Source organism: Lactuca sativa, chromosome 4 (assembly GCF_002870075.4).
Source record: "Lactuca sativa cultivar Salinas chromosome 4, Lsat_Salinas_v11, whole genome shotgun sequence".
NCBI lineage: Eukaryota > Viridiplantae > Streptophyta > Magnoliopsida > Asterales > Asteraceae > Lactuca > Lactuca sativa.
The window spans coordinates 404,784,528-404,802,726 of NC_056626.2; the positions used below are offsets into that span (position 1 = coordinate 404,784,528).

At 29.8% G+C, this 18,199-nt stretch overlaps 2 protein-coding genes across 2 annotated transcripts; one reads left to right on the top strand and one right to left on the bottom strand.

Moving 5' to 3' along the window:
- The first annotated feature begins 10,434 nt into the window (after window positions 1-10,434).
- Window positions 10,435-15,627, top strand: LOC111883056 (anthranilate phosphoribosyltransferase, chloroplastic). The gene is made up of 9 exons (XM_023879422.3): window positions 10,435-10,789; window positions 10,883-11,026; window positions 12,514-12,675; window positions 12,808-12,891; window positions 12,979-13,167; window positions 13,264-13,354; window positions 14,077-14,136; window positions 14,232-14,350; window positions 15,361-15,627. The coding sequence occupies exons 1-9, from the start codon at window positions 10,505-10,507 to the stop codon at window positions 15,499-15,501; spliced, it is 1,275 nt and encodes a 424-aa protein (XP_023735190.1). The 5' UTR covers window positions 10,435-10,504; the 3' UTR covers window positions 15,502-15,627.
- Window positions 15,600-17,425, bottom strand: LOC111883057 (glutaredoxin). The gene is made up of 4 exons (XM_023879423.3): window positions 17,266-17,425; window positions 16,969-17,057; window positions 15,951-16,049; window positions 15,600-15,850 (listed from the first exon to the last, which is right to left on the bottom strand). The coding sequence occupies exons 1-4, from the start codon at window positions 17,319-17,321 to the stop codon at window positions 15,771-15,773; spliced, it is 324 nt and encodes a 107-aa protein (XP_023735191.1). The 5' UTR covers window positions 17,322-17,425; the 3' UTR covers window positions 15,600-15,770.
- Window positions 17,426-18,199: the final 774 nt, after the last annotated feature.

Sequence of the window (18,199 nt, forward strand, 5' to 3'; positions counted from 1 at the left end):
TTAGATTACAAGATTTAACTTTTATATCCCTAATCATATTTCTCTCTCTTCAATTAAAATAGAGATATAAAAGTCAAATCATATTATTTTTAAGTGGATGAATAAAAAGCTTAAGTGGAAATATCACCTCTTTTTTTTAGATCAAATACATCTGATGACACCAACCATTTTGTAACCACAGTTAACTGTCCAACTGCTTTGTGATCTCAATTGTCGATTGTTTTCATCTAAGGCCTAAGCAGGGCCAGTCCTGAGGATTCAAATGCTTAAGACGAGCCGGAAAAAAAGGCCCTTAGGCCTTAACGTGGAACGAATTAAATTACAAAAACATTTTTTTTAACGACGATAATCTTTATAGCAATAAATATAGCAAAATCATAGTATATTGGTGATTAATTACATATCGTAACAGCTAACCGACGATCCGTACAACTCTCCTAGCATTCTTGTTAACAGATTGGTTGATCAACTCTTCATAGTTTATGCTCTCTAAAATTTCGTTCTCAATAGAATAAAGGAGTACAAATTCTGGTTACCGGGTCGGTTTAGTAATATCATCTTATAGCAAATTATTTATTAACTTATACCAATAATCAAAATATATTAAAAAAAAATACTCATATATTTTATGATTGTTCACGACAAGTTCTCGACTTGTATTTTTTTTAAATCTATAAATACATAAGTATCTAATTTACTTATAACTATATATTATAATATAACTATAATATGAATACATCATCAAAAGTAATTATGTACAAAAATGAAATCAGGAAAGGGAAGTTCTAACTATTAATTAAGTTTTTATTTTATTTTTTATTCTTATTATTTATTTTTAAAGTACACTAACTTGATGTATCTAAACCTGACATAAATCATCAATAAAGTTTTTAAAGAACACGACAAATGACTTTTAATTTCAAGAGCTAAAATTAAGAGCTGAAAATAGTACTAAAAAATGTTTTTCAAAAATAACACGACAAATGACTTTTAAAATTTAAGAATAAATTTTGTCGTGTTCTTTACAAAAGAAAGTTTTTAAATCTTCTTTTACGTTTTTATGTTCATCAAAAGGTGTCCTGAACATAGTACTAAAAAGTGGGCCCCTTAAAAAAGTGGGCCCTGTGCCAATGTCCTCTTCGCTAAGGATGAAAGTGGGTCCAAACCCGGACCGGATGGACCCGGACCCGGAAAACCCGGAACCGGTTAACGAGATTTTATAGAATCGGAAACCGGACCGGTATATAGGAACCGGTTCCGGTTCGGTTCCATGTATGGTTCCGGGTAAAGTGGGTCTAGAACCGGATAACCCGGAAACATCAAAGTGGGTAGGTTGGAACCGGATAAAGAGGGTTTAGAACCGGAAAACCCAAAAAAACTAGAATTTTTTGGTAATTATTTACTATTTAGTGGGTTGAACTTTGAAAATTTTTATATTGATATCCCGACTTTGGGGGACTGTAACTTATTGAATACGAAACCACAATTAACAAAATTAGAGTCTAAAATCATGTACAAACTCTAAAATACACTCTGGAAAAACCTGCATGTCAATCCGACTTTAAACGAAAGAGATATGCTTATGTTAATATTTTCACATAATACAAAGTACAAAAACAAATAGCTAAAAAGTTGAAAATTTTCAGTTTTGATATCCCGACTTCGGAGGACTGTAAATCATTAAATGTTACCAAAAATGACAAAATTATAGTCTAAACTCATGTGCAAACTGTAAACTAGAAGTTGGAAAAAACCACATGTCCATCCGACTTCAAACGAATTAGATATGCATGTTTTAAAACTTTCACCGAATACAAAAAAACTAAAAAACTAAAAACTTTCAGCTTTGATATCTCGACTTTTGAGGATTGTAAGTCAACGAATATAAAACTAAAAATGACAAATTTATAGTCTAGAATCATGTACAAACTCTAAACTACATGTTAGAAAAAAGCGTATGTCAATTGGAGTTGAAACGAATAAGATATGCATCTTGTAAACGTTTCACAACAACGGGTTCCGGCCCTAAAAGTGGTTCCGGTTCCAAAAACCGGTTCCGGATTTTAGACCCGGTTTACCCGGACCCAATGGACCCAAACCCGGATTACCCGGAACCCGGATAAAGCCAATTTTTAAACCCGGAACCGGACCCGGTTCTATATATTCCGGTTCTAACGGGTCCGGTTCCGGTTCGGTTCCGGTTCCGGTCCGGTTTTTCGATTCTAAATCTCATCCCTACTCTTCGCCCTTGCTCTAAACCGGCCCTGGGCCTAAGATTGAGTTCTCTGGTTCTCTCATGAAAATGAGTTCTATGATGGACTTGACCCTTATGTATGAACGCAAAAACTAGTAACTTAAAATATAATGATCCATCTTTCCATGAATAAAACAATTTAAGATGTTGTAAACACTTAGAATGTATTCGTTTTCTTTTTAACTAATTTGTTTAATAAATTGTGTGTTTGACCTGATAATTTAACCCATATTAACTTGTTTTAATATTAATTGTTGAAAACTTAAATTGTCCTCTTGGTTTGATTGGTAACATATTAATATCATATCATAATCAGTTATATAACAAACAGTGTTTCTGTTGTAATATCAACATTTAATATGATTTGTTTGTTGAATCATGCCTACGGATCGGATCTCATATACCAGTTGAATTAAATTGTCAACATTTTTTTTTTCATAAATAGGTAATTTTATACAACAACCGGTTGTTACAACTAAAGATCCAACTTTCTTAAATAAAGCAATTTAAGGGGTCGTAAATTTACTTTGGCCGACTTAAAGTTTCAAAACGTTTTTAGCTATTTGTTATTTGAACTAGCTGTGAGACCCATGTATTACATGAGTTTATTTAAAAGAAAAAATTAAATATAAAATTCTAAACATTTAAGAAGTTTGAATTTATAAGAAAAGTGAAAAAAATATTGAATTATAAAAATTAAAGTGTTTTTGTATCTTTTAAAAACAAATAATTTATATAAGTAAATAAAAGAAATTAATAAAACTTTAAGTTGGTAATTTTGAAATTAAAAGGAAAGTTCATTAATGAAATTGATATGCATTTATTAGTACATTTAATATTATGTGGAATTTAATAAAATAGAAAAACCATAAAATGACATGTGGAATAAAAATTAATTTAAAATTACCACAAAATTACATGTGGCAAAATGAATGAGAATGTGACATGTGGCAAAATCATATTTATTTATTAATGAAAATGATATGCGTTTATTAGTACATTTGATATTATGTGGAATCATTATATACTTATAAAGCTAGCATTTTTCCTTTCACCACATTCATTTGAAACTCCCATGACTTTTCAATTTCTTTCTAATAATAATTATAATTTGGTTAATTAGGTTAAATAAATATCAAACCTAAAGTGTAATCATATATAAACTAAATTTCAATATTAAAATAATATCTTTACTTCTACTTATAAAGTTATTTTTTTTTTAACTTTTAACATATTATAATTAATTTATTAGTTTTAATATATTGTTAGATATAAACTATTATCATTTTAAAGATACAATTTTGGAAAAATTTGTATAAAATACTTAAAATTATTAATTTAAACATAACATTACATGGTCAACTTAAATATAAATTTTAGTTTAACTCAAACAACCTAAATAATATTTTATAAATAGTTAAAAGTGATAAATTGTAGCGTCTTTCTAATAATGATTATAAGTTAGTTAATAAGGTTAAACAAATATCAAACCTAAAGTGTAATCATAAATAAACTAAATTTCAATTTTAAAATAATATATTTACTTCTACTTATAAAGTTATGTGTTTAACTTCTAAAATATTATATTTTATTTATTAGATTTAATATGTTGTTATATGTAAATCATTGTCAGTTTAAAGCTACAAGTTTTGAACACTTTTGACAAAATACTTAAATTGTTAACTTAAATTTAATATTACAATGTCAACTTAAATATAAATTTCAGTTCCCTTTAAAAACCAAAGAATATTTTGTAAATAGTTAAAATTGATAAATTGTAGTGATAAATGCAAAAAACTAAAATGTAATCTCGATTTAACTAAAATATTTCCCAAAGCTATTTTTATAATCGTTAAAAGTTTTTAAATAAGTAGCTTAAAATATCTTACAATAACAATAGTTTAAAATAACTCTATAATAAATGAGTATATTGTTACCTTTAAAATTAAAAATTAATGTTTGATGTTTAAATAATTATAATGTTAGAAATTAAAACATTAAGCAAATAAATTTAAAAGACCTAATTAATAATAACAACAACTATAAATAACATTATATCATATATTATATTTAATTTAATTCATGTGTAACTCGCGGGTAGAAGTCATTCAAACGATTGAGATTATGAAGTTATAATAGATGTATATATTATCATATAATTCAAAATAATTAATATATTATATCAATTTACTATAAAAAATATTATATCAAATTTAAAACTATTGTTATATTTAAAAAAAAAAACATATATGTGTAAAGACTTCAACTATATAGGTGTTTCTGCGCCACGCGCGGGCATTCGCCTAGTTTAATAAAATAGAAAAACCATAAAATGACATGTGGAATAAAAATTAATTTAAAATTACCACAAAATTACATGTGGCAAAATGAATGAGAATGTGACATGTGGCAAAATCATATTTATTTATTAGAGTAGATTGACATGTTTGACGTTTTCATATAAATTGTTGAAATTGCATCTATAACGTGGGTGTTTGGGATAACTTTTAAAAATAACTTATTAGCTTGTTAGTTTTTTAAAAAGATAATAAACTAAAAAAGTGTTTGTGCATTTAAAAAGTGCTTTTAAAATAGTTTTTTGGACAAGAAAAAATAAAGTTTCAAAAGGTTAGAAAATCATTTTTTTTTATTAAAAAAGCTAACCCAAACACACCAATTATTATGAAGCAAGTTGTATCATGTATGTAATACAAAATAGGGATAATCTTATAAAAACCCAACATATTTTCATCAAAGTCTTAAAAAAACCACTATATTATTTTTTTGTACGTTAAAACCCTTATATTTTTTAAAATGTATCATTTAAGGCATTGAGTTCGGTAAATCTTAGATAGCCAAAAATGTTATGTACTCGATTCTTAACGTTTCTATTGTTACAATTCATTAGAATAAAAAAAATATGAGGGTTTAAATGCACTAAAAAAAAATAATATAATGGTTTTTCTAATCCTTTCATGAAATTAAAGTAGGTTTTTCTAAACTCATAAAACCTTAAATAAAAATTTTAGAAAATATAAGGGTTTTAGTATACTAAAAAATAATATAGTGGTTTTTTTAAGCATTTGGTGAAATTATGTTTGGTTTTTCTAAGGTTTTCCCTACAAAATAGTACATTTCTCCCAACTTCTGAACCATGCAACCCCATTCGACTTATTTGTTTTTAGCTAATATACTCATTTTTACTTGTTAGATATTAACTATTCATAAGTAAATTAAGTCCAAATTACCACCTCTAAGTTCTACAATCCAACAATCTTATATATCATTAGCCCAAACTTGTCAATTTGGCACGGTTTGAGATTAAGAATTGGCAAACATTTTGGATTACAAATATTATTTATTTATTTTGGAATTGGATTTTCCTTCGGGTCAGTTTTTGCACACCAACTAATCTTTCGTTGCAAATATGAGGCTATTTTATGGAGTCATTACAGACGAACCTCTATGACCATAGGTGTTGAATATGGCAAAAAGTTGAATGCAGGTCAATGGGTTACTTACAATATACAATTTGATGTAACTTGTTATTAAGGATTGATGAATTTTGTTTTGCTATCTAATTTGGCATAATAATAGACATATAAAGTTCTATACTCCATATAACAAAAACAAAAATAAAACATTATCCAAGTCCCATATAAATGGGGTAAAAGGAGGTAGGATGGTTGACAACCCAAACCGTAAGATTGATGATTGTTTCTCTAGAAGACTTTCGACACAAATAAAAGAAATCATAATAAAATAAATAAATTACTTAATTTGTATCGCAACCATACTGCATATGATCCCCGTTTACAAAAATGTAAGTCCACAATGAATGATAAAGTGGAGTGAAACGGTGTATGTCTGAAAGATCTTGTTAGACAAAAAAAATCTACACATGAAGGACAAATGTCAACAAGTAAAACATGAATAAATACAAACATAGTAAAAGCAAATAGAAGAAGAGTGCCGAAAGTAGGTACTAGCTCATGTGAAGAGGGGAAAAGGTCTGCAAGTAAAACCATGCACAAAAATATAAAAAATAATGAAGCAGAAAGAAATAAGTCGATAAAATGTACAAGGAGCCCACTATGATTGATAATTGATCGACTTGCACAAGACAACGTTGGTAGCATATCTATTGCATATTAATCATGTATTTAGAAGCCCACTATGATCGATGATTGACAACTTTGCAAAGAGATCCCCTAGAGGCAGGGGCACGGCAAGTCCCAGCATATTTGAGGTCGGAGCAAAAATAAAAAAGGGCCCCTTAAATCACCAGTTAATCAAAGCTTACATGATTGCTTTCGTATATACTTACACACTATATTATGGAAATCTTATTAAAATAGTTTATCTACTAACTTTTTAACTATTAAAAAATTCCTAATATTTTCATAGTTTAAATGCATTTTTTTTACCACTATACCAACGTTAATTGACTTAAAATCATTGATTGAGTTGTTGATTAACACACACACTCGCATGCATGCGTGCGTGCGCGCACACACACCAAGAATAAAAAGCAACCATGTTTACAACTTTCATTAAGAAGGCAAGAATAACAACATAGTTTGTATGCAACACCAAAAATAGGAGCGAAATAAGATTTCAAGGTTGTAAATTCTTCAGAGTTAGCGAAATAATATTTGAAGTCTTACACTTGTGCCCTTGCCTCTGTGTGAAATCAGATTTGAGAGATGAATCTGATTTCTTGATTTCTGAAGAAGGGGGAAGGGATCTTGAATTCTTGATCGATGGAGTATAAATGCTTAGACGATGGAGAATATTGAATCATAATCAATTTTTTGAATGAAAAAAAGCCCTAAAATAAAAGTTCGTTTTTGGGAACCGAGAAGCCTGTTTGATTTATTGGATGGTAAAAACGTTTGCTTTGAAAACTGAAAAGTCTCTTTAGAAACCTATCAGACAAATAAAAAAATATTCAAAAAGGAAAGCTGTAAGATTCAAACTCAGGCCTATGACTTCTATAAATTAAAGTGTCAAGCGTCAACCATCTCATCTGGATTCACATTTAGTTCTTTGCTGCACATTATCTTTTATATTATAAAAAACTATATATATATATATATATATATATATATATATATATATATATATATATATATATATATATATATATATATATATAAATATACAAACTAATCGTAACTTGAGAGGCCCCGAGATTTCGTGAGGCCCGGGGCGGTCGCCTAGCTTGCCCATCCTCTAGGGCTGGCCCTGCCCAGATGAGTAATAATACAACTTGAAAAAAAAACCCACACTGTCATTGTCAAGACTTAACCTGTTGTTTTATCCCAAACATGTCACCTTGGAATTGTTAGTGACCCATATTAACTAGACACAATCTCATTTTTTGTCTTTATTATTACTTTTGCTATGTGGACCAATTATGGAGATATACTCCGTATTTCTCTCATAAACATTACACATTTATTTAAAAAATATTACCTTAATAGAGTAACAGTATTCATGTAAGAATGTCCCATACAAGAATATATGGCTGTAAACGAACCGAACAAACACGAATTAAGTGTGTTCACGTTCGTTCATTTAAGTTTAACCGAACAAATTAACAAACACGGACACATAAATGAACGAGTTTTTTTTTCATGGTTGTTTTTTTAAGAAATTACTTCGTTTATGTTCACTCATTAAGATGTTAAATGAACATAATATAAACGAAAGCAAATGAATAGATGTAAACGGACATAAACGAAAAAAAAAACAAACATAAACATAAACGAACATAAATAAAGATGAACGACCAATAACTTCCAAACATAGAACCATACATAAATACATGCATTACAACAAATCTTACGATAAAAACGATGTAGTTTTAAGTCAAAACGACATAGTATTATTAGTTCTATACCTAAACAAACGAACATAAACAAACGTAAATAAACGAACAACACCAATGTTCATGGTCGTTCGTTTAACTAAATGAACAAACAATCTTGTTCATGTTCATTCATTTAGTAAATAAACGAACATAAACGGACCTACCACTGAACGAATCACAAATGGTTCGTTGAAGCTCAGTTCGTTTACAACCCTACAAGAATGTATCACTTAATGATAGGCAATTAGAGGTAGGGTGTACAAAAATTAAACGATCCAATTAGAATTGACAGAGCCAAATACAAACCGACCAATTGGATTGGATGTAAACTTTCAAAATTCAATTTGATTGGATCGGATATTGGATCATCTTGAAAATTCAATGGATAACCAAATTTTAATCCAATATTATTATCCAAATCCAATTAATATTATTAGTTCTTTAATAAAAAATAAGTTGAAGACTTGAAGTTAATATTACTTTGGTAGTCTTATTTAACTTAATTGTGTGTGGTTTTATTTTTTTGTTATCATAGCTATATTTGATTATTCGATAGAAAGGGATTAGAATTTGTTGGATAATGCATAACCAACCGATTAAACCAATCAAAAATATCCAATGGACAAAAACAATCCAATACAACATCCAATTAGATCGGTTGACATAATACAATTGGATTGGATCGGTTCCATCGAAATCCATAATCCTACTCGTAGTTAAAGCCTTGGGGGAACTTAAGGTTCAAAGTAAATTACATTTTCGTCCCTAAGGCGGTGTTTGTTTTTTGTCCGCAGGTCTTCTAGGCCTTTTCTGTCTGTGCAGCGCAGACCACACGCAAATATTAGCCTTCGCAGACTGTTTGTTTTTTTCAAAATACATACCTAAAAATGTTTGTGCGCCTCTTTTTGGTGCAAATGTGGACCAGAGTCTTCTAACATCTTCTAACATCTTCAAACATCTTATAGCCTAAAAAAACAAATATACTTTATTTTTTTTAGTTTTTTTTTTTTAATTTATATTTATTCCAACTTTATTAGTAATAAACAGTTTGAAAAAAAAATTACAATACTTAAACAAAAAGCTCGACGACACAAACATGATATTTTTGAGAAATCTACTATAATAAATGAAGGTTTTTTGCCACATGTTTTTTTCTCCTTCATTTGAACACATGACATTTTTTAGAATTTTTAAATTTTCTATTTTCCACTTGTCAATTTATTGTATTTTTCATTTTATTAAATTAAAATTCCACATTTAATATGTAAGGTATTTATTAGAAATGGTTTATATATGTAATGTACTCAATACATTAAAGCCTCATTAATTTTAATAATTCAAAAAAATTCTCATTTTTCTTATAAATTCAAAGTTTTCAAATTGTTATAATTTTATATATATATATATATATATATATATATATATATATATATATATATATATATATATATATTTAAATAAACCCATGTAATACATGAGTCTTACACATAGTTTATAAATAAAAGCTTATTACAATAATGGTCGTTGAAATTGTTTATATAAATATGAAAAAAATAATAATAATATATTCTTATATTTTTTGTGCCAAATTTTATAAAACATTATTTAATAAAGCATCGTCAATTTCTTAGAAAAAAATATTTATGACACGTTTTTAATTGATTTAATTGAAAAAATCGAAGTTTATTTATATTCATTTATATATCAAATTCTTTGATTTCTAATTACAATATTTAAGCATAACTTTGCAACCAAAATTGTTGGTTTTTATCAAATATATACATTAATTTGTATTATTCTTATTTTCGTTTTTTATACAATAATATATAAAAGTTGATTTAGAATTATTAATTATTTATAACAAAGTCATAAATAGATTAAAAAATTCACTTTGTAGTTTAAAAAATTCAGTTTATTTAGATTTTAGTTTATTTTAATAGCCCGCAGATACTGAAAAAAACAAATAATCTTCTTTTTTCAGACTACAGACGTTTGGTCCACCTCTTCTGTTGCAGAGGTCTACAGATGTGGTCCGCAAACTACAGACATTTTACCTTAGAAAAAACAACAACACCTAAGTATTTTTGATTTTTTTATTTTGGTCGCAAAAAGTTTTCTTTTGCAATTTTTTGTTCAAAATTTTGTAACCTTTTTGGACTTTGTTCCAAATAAAATCGCTACTTATTTGGGACGAAAATTGTAAAAATCATATAAACTTAGGAACCAAATTTTTTCATTTAACTTGGAAGATGGACAAACAAAATGCTATAATAACCTCAAACATAAAACCAGATATATACATAGGGACCAAAAATGTAACATACTCTATTTAATAAAGGCAGTTGTTGTAGCATTAAATGGTGAGATAACTCGTGATGCAAAAATGGAAATTTTTCTGGTACGATTTAGCAGCAGAAAGAATTGAGTACTCACTGGTCACTCCAACTGCCTCACTGGTCAATGAGCAAAAAGCAGTAATGGCGGTTCCCTTTCCTTGCAGCAATTCTTCCGTTTTCCACCGCCGTAGCATTTTCAGGGAGGCATCACCGCCTCAGATCCGTCGTAAATCTCATCCATGGAAGAATTTCAACTTTTTAGCTTCGAATACTCACTTATCTTGCTCGCGATCGGATTCACAGCTCTCTATTTCTTCTCCGAAGGTACTACTCCTGAAATCTCATCGTCATTTTTGTAAATCATTTCATGATTAGGTTTCAGCAGTGTGTGTGTGTGTGTGTGTGTTTTGGTTGCAGTTCATCGAGAACTTGCTGGATTGTGTTGATTTGAGTGAGGAGGAGGCGCAAAACTCTTTGGAGTTTTTGCTCGGAGATGCTAATGAAGCTCTGATCAGTGCTTTCCTTGTTCTTCTTAGAGCCAAAGGAGAAACTTTTGAGGAGGTTAGTAGTTTCAGTTATGTCTAACGACTGATCATAAATCATAATCATATTAGTGTGTTTAGGTTTGCAGTTTGACTTGTTATTTTATTATTGAATAATTGAAATTATCAGATTGTGTGTTGTGATGAAATGGAACAACATAAGATAGAGATACCGTATTTATGTTTTTGTTATATGAAAGACTAGGCGCCACACCTGCATATATATGCTGATGTTGATTTAGAACAAAAAGTTAAATTGTAAATAATAACTTTTTTTTTAAATAAATTTCGAAATAATGAAGGAAAAAAGTATTTATGGTAATTATTATAATATTTATTATAATTAAACTTTACCTATATAAGTATAATTATTATATGTTTTTAAATTTTAAAATTTTTAAAAAAAATAAGAAATTAACATGTAGATATTATTTATTTCAAAAATGCCATAAAACGATGTGTATCAAAACTAATTAAAGATTGATATGTAGTAAAATTAATCTTTATTTATTATAGTAGATAAATAATCATTTAATCGTTTGTTGAATTTTTTATTTAATATCCATATAAATAGGCATTTCATTTTTTAGAAATTAATTTTTTTATAAGAAACATTAAGTATATGAAATATTACTATAATTAGATATGAAAATACATTAATTACAAAAAATATTAGCATAATTAAATGTGAAATATATTAATTACATAGAATAATTCATGTAATTAATGCATTTCATATTTATTTATGGTAATATTTTCAATAAAGAATGGTTTTTATGTGTGGCCTTAGACACATTTTAGAAAATCTATTTTAAAAAATAAATTACATAAAAATCCACCACAAATTTCAAAAAGTGCACATAAAACTAATCTTTTCACTCGAATCTAGTGAGTTATATAAATATCCCTCTTCTTTATGCGGTCTCTCAAAATTTACCCCAAACTAATTTTCTAAGGTGCTACATCACTGAATAAATAGTTTAATTATAAAAAAAAGTATAAAAATTTAAGAAATTAACAATAATCCCAAAAAGTGGACCAAAATAGGGTTATTCACTAAACAACTCCGTTTCATTTGATTGAGTCTAGTTTGTTGGTTCCATTCTTTGGACAAACAACCCAAACTGTCACTATTAGATCATTACGTAGAAGTTGTTTCTTTGAGCTTAACAGGTTAAGCACTTAATTTGGACAGCTGTATATGTATATGTATATGTATATGGTTGTTTCCTTTTTACTTGATTTGGAAAGAATGACTTATGGGTTAAGACAAAAAAACATGACATAATGGGTCAAGTGGCTAACCCTTTACCTATTTTCCCTTTTATTTTTCCCTCCCAATTCCTCTCACATTAAAATGTGGAAATTTATTTTTTGGGTGTAAGGGTAAAATCTAAAATGATTGGTCAGCAGAAGGTTTATTCGGTCTAGTAAAGAATTAGACCTTTTGCATGTAAAAAGATATTACCAATCCAAGCCACTTTATCTATGATTCTTGCAATGTAGATTGTAGGGTTAGCAAAAGCGATGATCAATTGCAGTCGAAAGGTGGAGGGGATAGAGGACGCAGTCGACATTGTAGGGACAGGTGGAGATGGGGCTAACACGGTTAATATATCAACTGGAGCTGCTTTACTTGCTGCTGCCTGTGGTGCTAAAATTGCCAAGGTGAAAAACTTCCACTCTATTTTTGTATTTATATAAAAGGGGGAACCACATTAATCTTTTGTGTGTGCGTTTTTTTTTGCATCTTTAATTGTGCGTTTGCTGTTTGAAAACCTAACACAACTTGTGCTACAGCAAGGGAATCGATCCAGTTCTTCTGCTTGTGGAAGTGCGGATGTATTAGAAGCATTGGGAGTGAACATAAATTTGGAACCCGAGGTATATATGTATATCCCTCCATACACCATTCTACTAAAAAAACGTTTTTGACTTTTTACAAATTTTTTTTTTTAATCTTGGGGGTAGGGAGTGAAGAGATGTTTGGAAGAAGTAGGTATCGGGTTTATGATGTCTCCTAATTATCATCCAGCAATGAAGATTGTTGCACCAATTCGAAAGAAGCTAGGAGTGAAGACCGTTTTCAACGTGTTGGGTCCTATGCTTAACCCTGCTAGGGTTCCCTTTGCAGTCGTTGGTGTATACAAGGAAGACATTGTAAGTTCAAATTAACTTTTAACCACCTAACCTAACCACACCCAAAAAACAACAGCTTGTTAACAACCATCTTTGTTGTTTCACTTTTGGTGGTAGGTTACTAAAATGGCAAAAGCTCTACAAAGATATGGCATGAAAAGAGCTTTAGTTGTACATTCTGAGGGTTTAGATGAGATGAGCCCACTCGGTATGACAACTCATTGTGTTACGTGATCACTCTCCTTATCATTAAGGTCCCATTTGTTCCACTACAACGTATCATAGACTTTGCCTTTGACATGTATTAGACTAAGACTTAAACCAATATCAATCACACGCAAATTATAATATTTTGTTTTACCATCACCATCTTTCATTAATATTTTTTTCTTTCAAAATAACTAAAAATACTTTAAATTATTGAGACACACTTTTCTCTTCCCATAAATTTCAAAATTTTGAGGTTTGATGGGGTTCTTTTTTTTCCAAAGAGTTACCAACTATTTGTTCTTTTATAAAAAAAAAAAAACAATTGTTTTAAAAAGGAGCGTAAATGGTTAACGAATTATTTGTATTTGTTCACAATATACCATTAAAATAAATGTACTTTGTTGACACAAAATTCTATATAAACAATTTTGTTTTATGAAAACAAAACAAATAGTTTATAAATTGTTACTCGTTTATCACATCAACCCTTTATCTACTTTTTTGTGATTTTTTAAATGGTGCTATGAATTTTGTAGATGTAAGTAGTAAAAAATTGGTTATATTTTTGTCTGTGCAAAAGACATAAATGTCACCCTCATCCAGATTATCAGAAATAGCCCTAGAAAGTTTGTCAAATATTGTTACGTTTAAAAAAGAAAACACAACCTAAAGTTTTATTAATTTTAAAAGACTTATTGATGATCATGACACATGAAATAGGTCCTGGAGTAGTTTTTGATGTCACTCCAGAAAAGATCAAGAAGTTCCATTTTGACCCATGTAAGGATTCTGTTTTGGTAAATTTGCTGATCACAGAGTTGGACTTGCTTTCTAATCTCTAACCTAAACGGGAAATGATGATTTGCATTTTGTAGTGGATTTTGGGATTCCTAGATGCACTGTCGAGGACTTGCAAGGGGGGGACCCACAATACAATGCGAAGGTGCTAAGACGTGTATTGTCAGGTGAGAGAGGACCTATTGCAGATGCATTGGTAAGTCTTCTTAACAATCTATCAGAGTTTGTCAAAAAGATTTTTTTTTTTTTTTAAATGGGTAAAAATATGTCGGGTCGGGTCAACCCATCAACACTTTTGTATTTATTTTAGGGTTCAATGCAAGAAATAGCATTGTACTTTCTTTTCTTGAGCATTATTACAAAATTGTATCTTGAAAAATCTACTCAATCATAGCGATATCTTCCAAATACAAAACAATTTTCACTGCGATAAGTGGGTATTTCATAGTACAATATCTTAATAAGAAAAAAAAAAGTAGTTTGATAATCGGTAGACTTTTCAAAGTGGAATGTCTTAATAAGAAAAATACTCAATGATATAATTGGGTTGAATTTTGATGCGAAAAAAATTAAAAGTATATTGTTGTAATAGAAAAGAAATGAAAGTCGGATGCTATTGTAAACAAATAAACGTAGATTATACATTGTTAGTTCTTGCATTTAGTACTTTATTTTATTTTACAAATAATTATGTATTTAATATGATTAAAGAAAACTAATAATAGTGTACTTTTTTTAAGGAGATTGTAAGTATTTATACACTTTGGGCAACTTTAGACCTGCCCACTCCACCTATTTGACACATCTTTACCTAAGTTTTTATAAGGGTTAATGTCATAAATTGGTAACAAACTATTTGTTTTTTTTTTCACAAAACACCATTGATTTCTTTTTTTTTTTAAATGTCATCAGAAGATAAGTAACTCACTCGAACTTTATGTTCACAAAATACCATTATATCAATGATATTTTATGAACAAAAACAAATAGTTTGTTACCCATTTATGCCATTTTTGAAAAAAAAAATAGTTTCTTACTCATTAATGACATTAACCTTTTTTTTAATTCCACCCATTTGACCCATTGGAGATAAAATACAACTCCAGTCGACCAATTTTTAGCTAAATAGGTCGAAATTGCCCTTCTGATATTACAAAGTATAAAAATCAAGTGCTCTAACTAATTGCAAACTAAAAAAAAAATCAGGTCCTAAATGCAGCAGCAGCACTTACAGTGAGTGGACAAGTTGGCACCTTATCTGAAGCAGTGGCTTTTGCATGTGATACACACCAATCTGGAAAGGCTCTTAAGACACTAGACCATTGGATTTTTGTCTCAAATTCTTAATTATTTTGCAAGAACTAAAATAAGATTTTATGTACGCCTTTTTGGTATTTGTTTTTTTTGTAATCGAAAAAATAATTGGATTATATAAGATAATAGACTCCATGAAAACAGTACTTGATATTGAAACGCAACATTTTTAATCAGTTACAGAAACACCATAAGTTCAGGAGCAAATACTGAAATACGCATAAACAGAATTCCAGAAAGTTTATGATAAATATAAATTCTGTTTATAAAGATAACCATGAGATAGTTATTTTATTTACTTATTAAGAAGATTTGGAAGCAATTGCTCCAGCTTCTGTCAGCAGGGGGACAAGCTTCCCTCCTTTGTGCATGCCAACAGTGCCTACAGGAAAATGTGAGGAAGATCAAATTGAGAAAAACTGAAAAGGGTAAAACTGGAAAATCATAAAATATAACAGATAAAAAGGATAAAGGCTTTTTACTGTCACAGCCACCGATATGTTTTCCGCCAATAAACACATTTGGCACAGTTCGTTGACCAGTCCACTCATGCAATGCTGACTGTATCTCACCTCCATCATCTTGTATTTGTATAACAACACAATTTTCAAATCAGTTGGCATGAGTAATTGAGTATGATCATAATTACAAGTGAAGTAGATTAAAAAAAGGGTCAACTGATGTTTTGTTTGTAAACATCCTATACTTATTTTTTGACTTAAATAATTTTATGGGTTAAGCACTTAAGCTGGATAAATTTATGTAGTTGCTTTGTTTTAACTTAATCTAGACAGAAAGATTTAATATGTTGAGTGAAAAACTTAGCCTAATGTACTAAAACACCAGCTCCACTCATGCAAAAATTGATGAATATTGTTAAAATTGATTAGTACTGTGAAAATTGTTAAAAAAAATGTTTCTGGGGATGTAATGGTCTAGAAAAGAAACAAACCTTATCTACACAGACAAAAATAGACCTTATATACACACACAAAAATCATTATTCATTCAGACTTGATGTGGAAAAAAAAATTGTTATTTGGAGAACTAAGTGCTAACAATGAGCTTGTGGAGACAAATTTTGTTCCATGATGAGCTTATCGTGGAGGATAATGAATTTGTACTTCACTACTTTGTGAAATTCAAAATTACATAATAAAGTTGGTAAACGAGAACTTATAAATCAGCCTTTCTGGATAACTAGATTTCTCAAAGGCAATGGAATTCTAAGACAATACTGAATTTGTAGCAAAGTTTCAATTGTTATAAAGCTCAATTTATGTGCCAGAATTTGTTTATGGGAAACTTAGAAAATTCATATCCACTTTCAGGATAAACTATACCCGGTTTGACATCCAAAATGACAGTGAAGCTCGTCTCTTAGCATATGAACATGTTCAAAATTCTAATCAAATCCTAGTTCTACCATTGATGATGATGTTTTATCAAATCGCTCAAACAGTTATAGACAGACAGATAGAGAGTGAGAAAGGAACTGACTTTCTAGGTCAAGCTCAATAGCTTTGAAGGAAGAATTAAGCTCCGTCAACAACTTCTTAACGTCCACACAGAAAGGGCAATACGATTTGCTGCCAAAACCAAATCCAAAACACAAACATCACTAACAGAGATCCATTCAAACACAAATTAGTTTATATCAATAAAAACAACTAAATTTATACAGTATACCCAAATCAAAGGAGCATGTACCCCATACGTCCACAAATCCTTGAAATTCACGAGAAAAAAATGCAAACCAAATTTAAGAGAAGGATTATGAAATGGTAGGAATGAAACCTGAAGACGACGACAGGGTTGGATGAAACCAGCTCCTTCGCCTTGGCTGAAGCCATTGTTGATTGAAATTACACGTAAACCGAAAGAGGAATTAGGTAAGATATGAATTTGGACGCGAAACGGGATTTGGAACTTTTGGATGATACTTAACAACCATATACTTATTACTTATACAGGACACTTAAATAGATTCGGAGCCCCTCTCCTGTCATCTTGAACGTACACGTGTCCACAGCCTCACGGTGTGGGTGATCTCGACCCAAGATATATTCGTGCCGTTCTCATTGTCATTGTGATGCTTTGATTTTATACGTTAAAGTAATGATAAAATTGCAAAAATGGTGGTAAAATTACTGGTCTAATTTTAGATATTTTTGTGAGGTTTTGGTACAGTATGGTTATCAGTTTCTCGTAGTTTTGGTTCATATCCTATCTAAAATGACAAACTAATTCTTTTTTAATTTCTTATTATTTTAATTAAAAAAACTCACCCCACTCTTAAGTCAACAGTCGAACACCTCTCTCTCTCTCTCTCTCTCTCTCTCTCTCTCTCTCTCTCTCTCTCTCTCTCGTAAAGACCCACCATCGGACTTCAATCCACCGCCTCCACCATCGTCAACCACTACCACCTCAAAATCTTCAATCAATTGTCGTCACCATATCTTCCTCCATCTCCACCACAGAAGCTACTGGAGACTCCTCGCCTAAGCCAGCTTTCACATTCCGGTCACCACCACCACCACCATTGATCAACATCACTACCACCGGTCAACACCGCCAATATCTGTTTAATTGCGTCTCATCGATGTGGACATCAAAGCACAATAACTAGAAAACTACAGATCGGAGAAGTGAAAAAAATAGATTGAATATGGAATACATCGAAGCACTTCAAGAACTTATAGGATTTCTGCAATTTAAGAACATTCTCTAT

Coding starts and splice junctions, on each gene's coding strand:
- LOC111883056 (XM_023879422.3), top strand. CDS start 10,505: ATGCAAAAATGGAAATTTTTCTGGTACGATTTAGCAGCAGAAAGAATT. Junction 12,892..12,978: donor ACATAAATTTGGAACCCGAG/GTATATATGTAT, acceptor TCTTGGGGGTAG/GGAGTGAAGAGATGTTTGGA. Junction 13,355..14,076: donor AGATGAGATGAGCCCACTCG/GTATGACAACTC, acceptor CACATGAAATAG/GTCCTGGAGTAGTTTTTGAT.
- LOC111883057 (XM_023879423.3), bottom strand. CDS start 17,321: ATGGCTTCAGCCAAGGCGAAGGAGCTGGTTTCATCCAACCCTGTCGTC. Junction 16,050..16,968: donor TATTGAGCTTGACCTAGAAA/GTCAGTTCCTTT, acceptor TACAAATACAAG/ATGATGGAGGTGAGATACAG. Junction 15,851..15,950: donor ACATATCGGTGGCTGTGACA/GTAAAAAGCCTT, acceptor ATTTTCCTGTAG/GCACTGTTGGCATGCACAAA.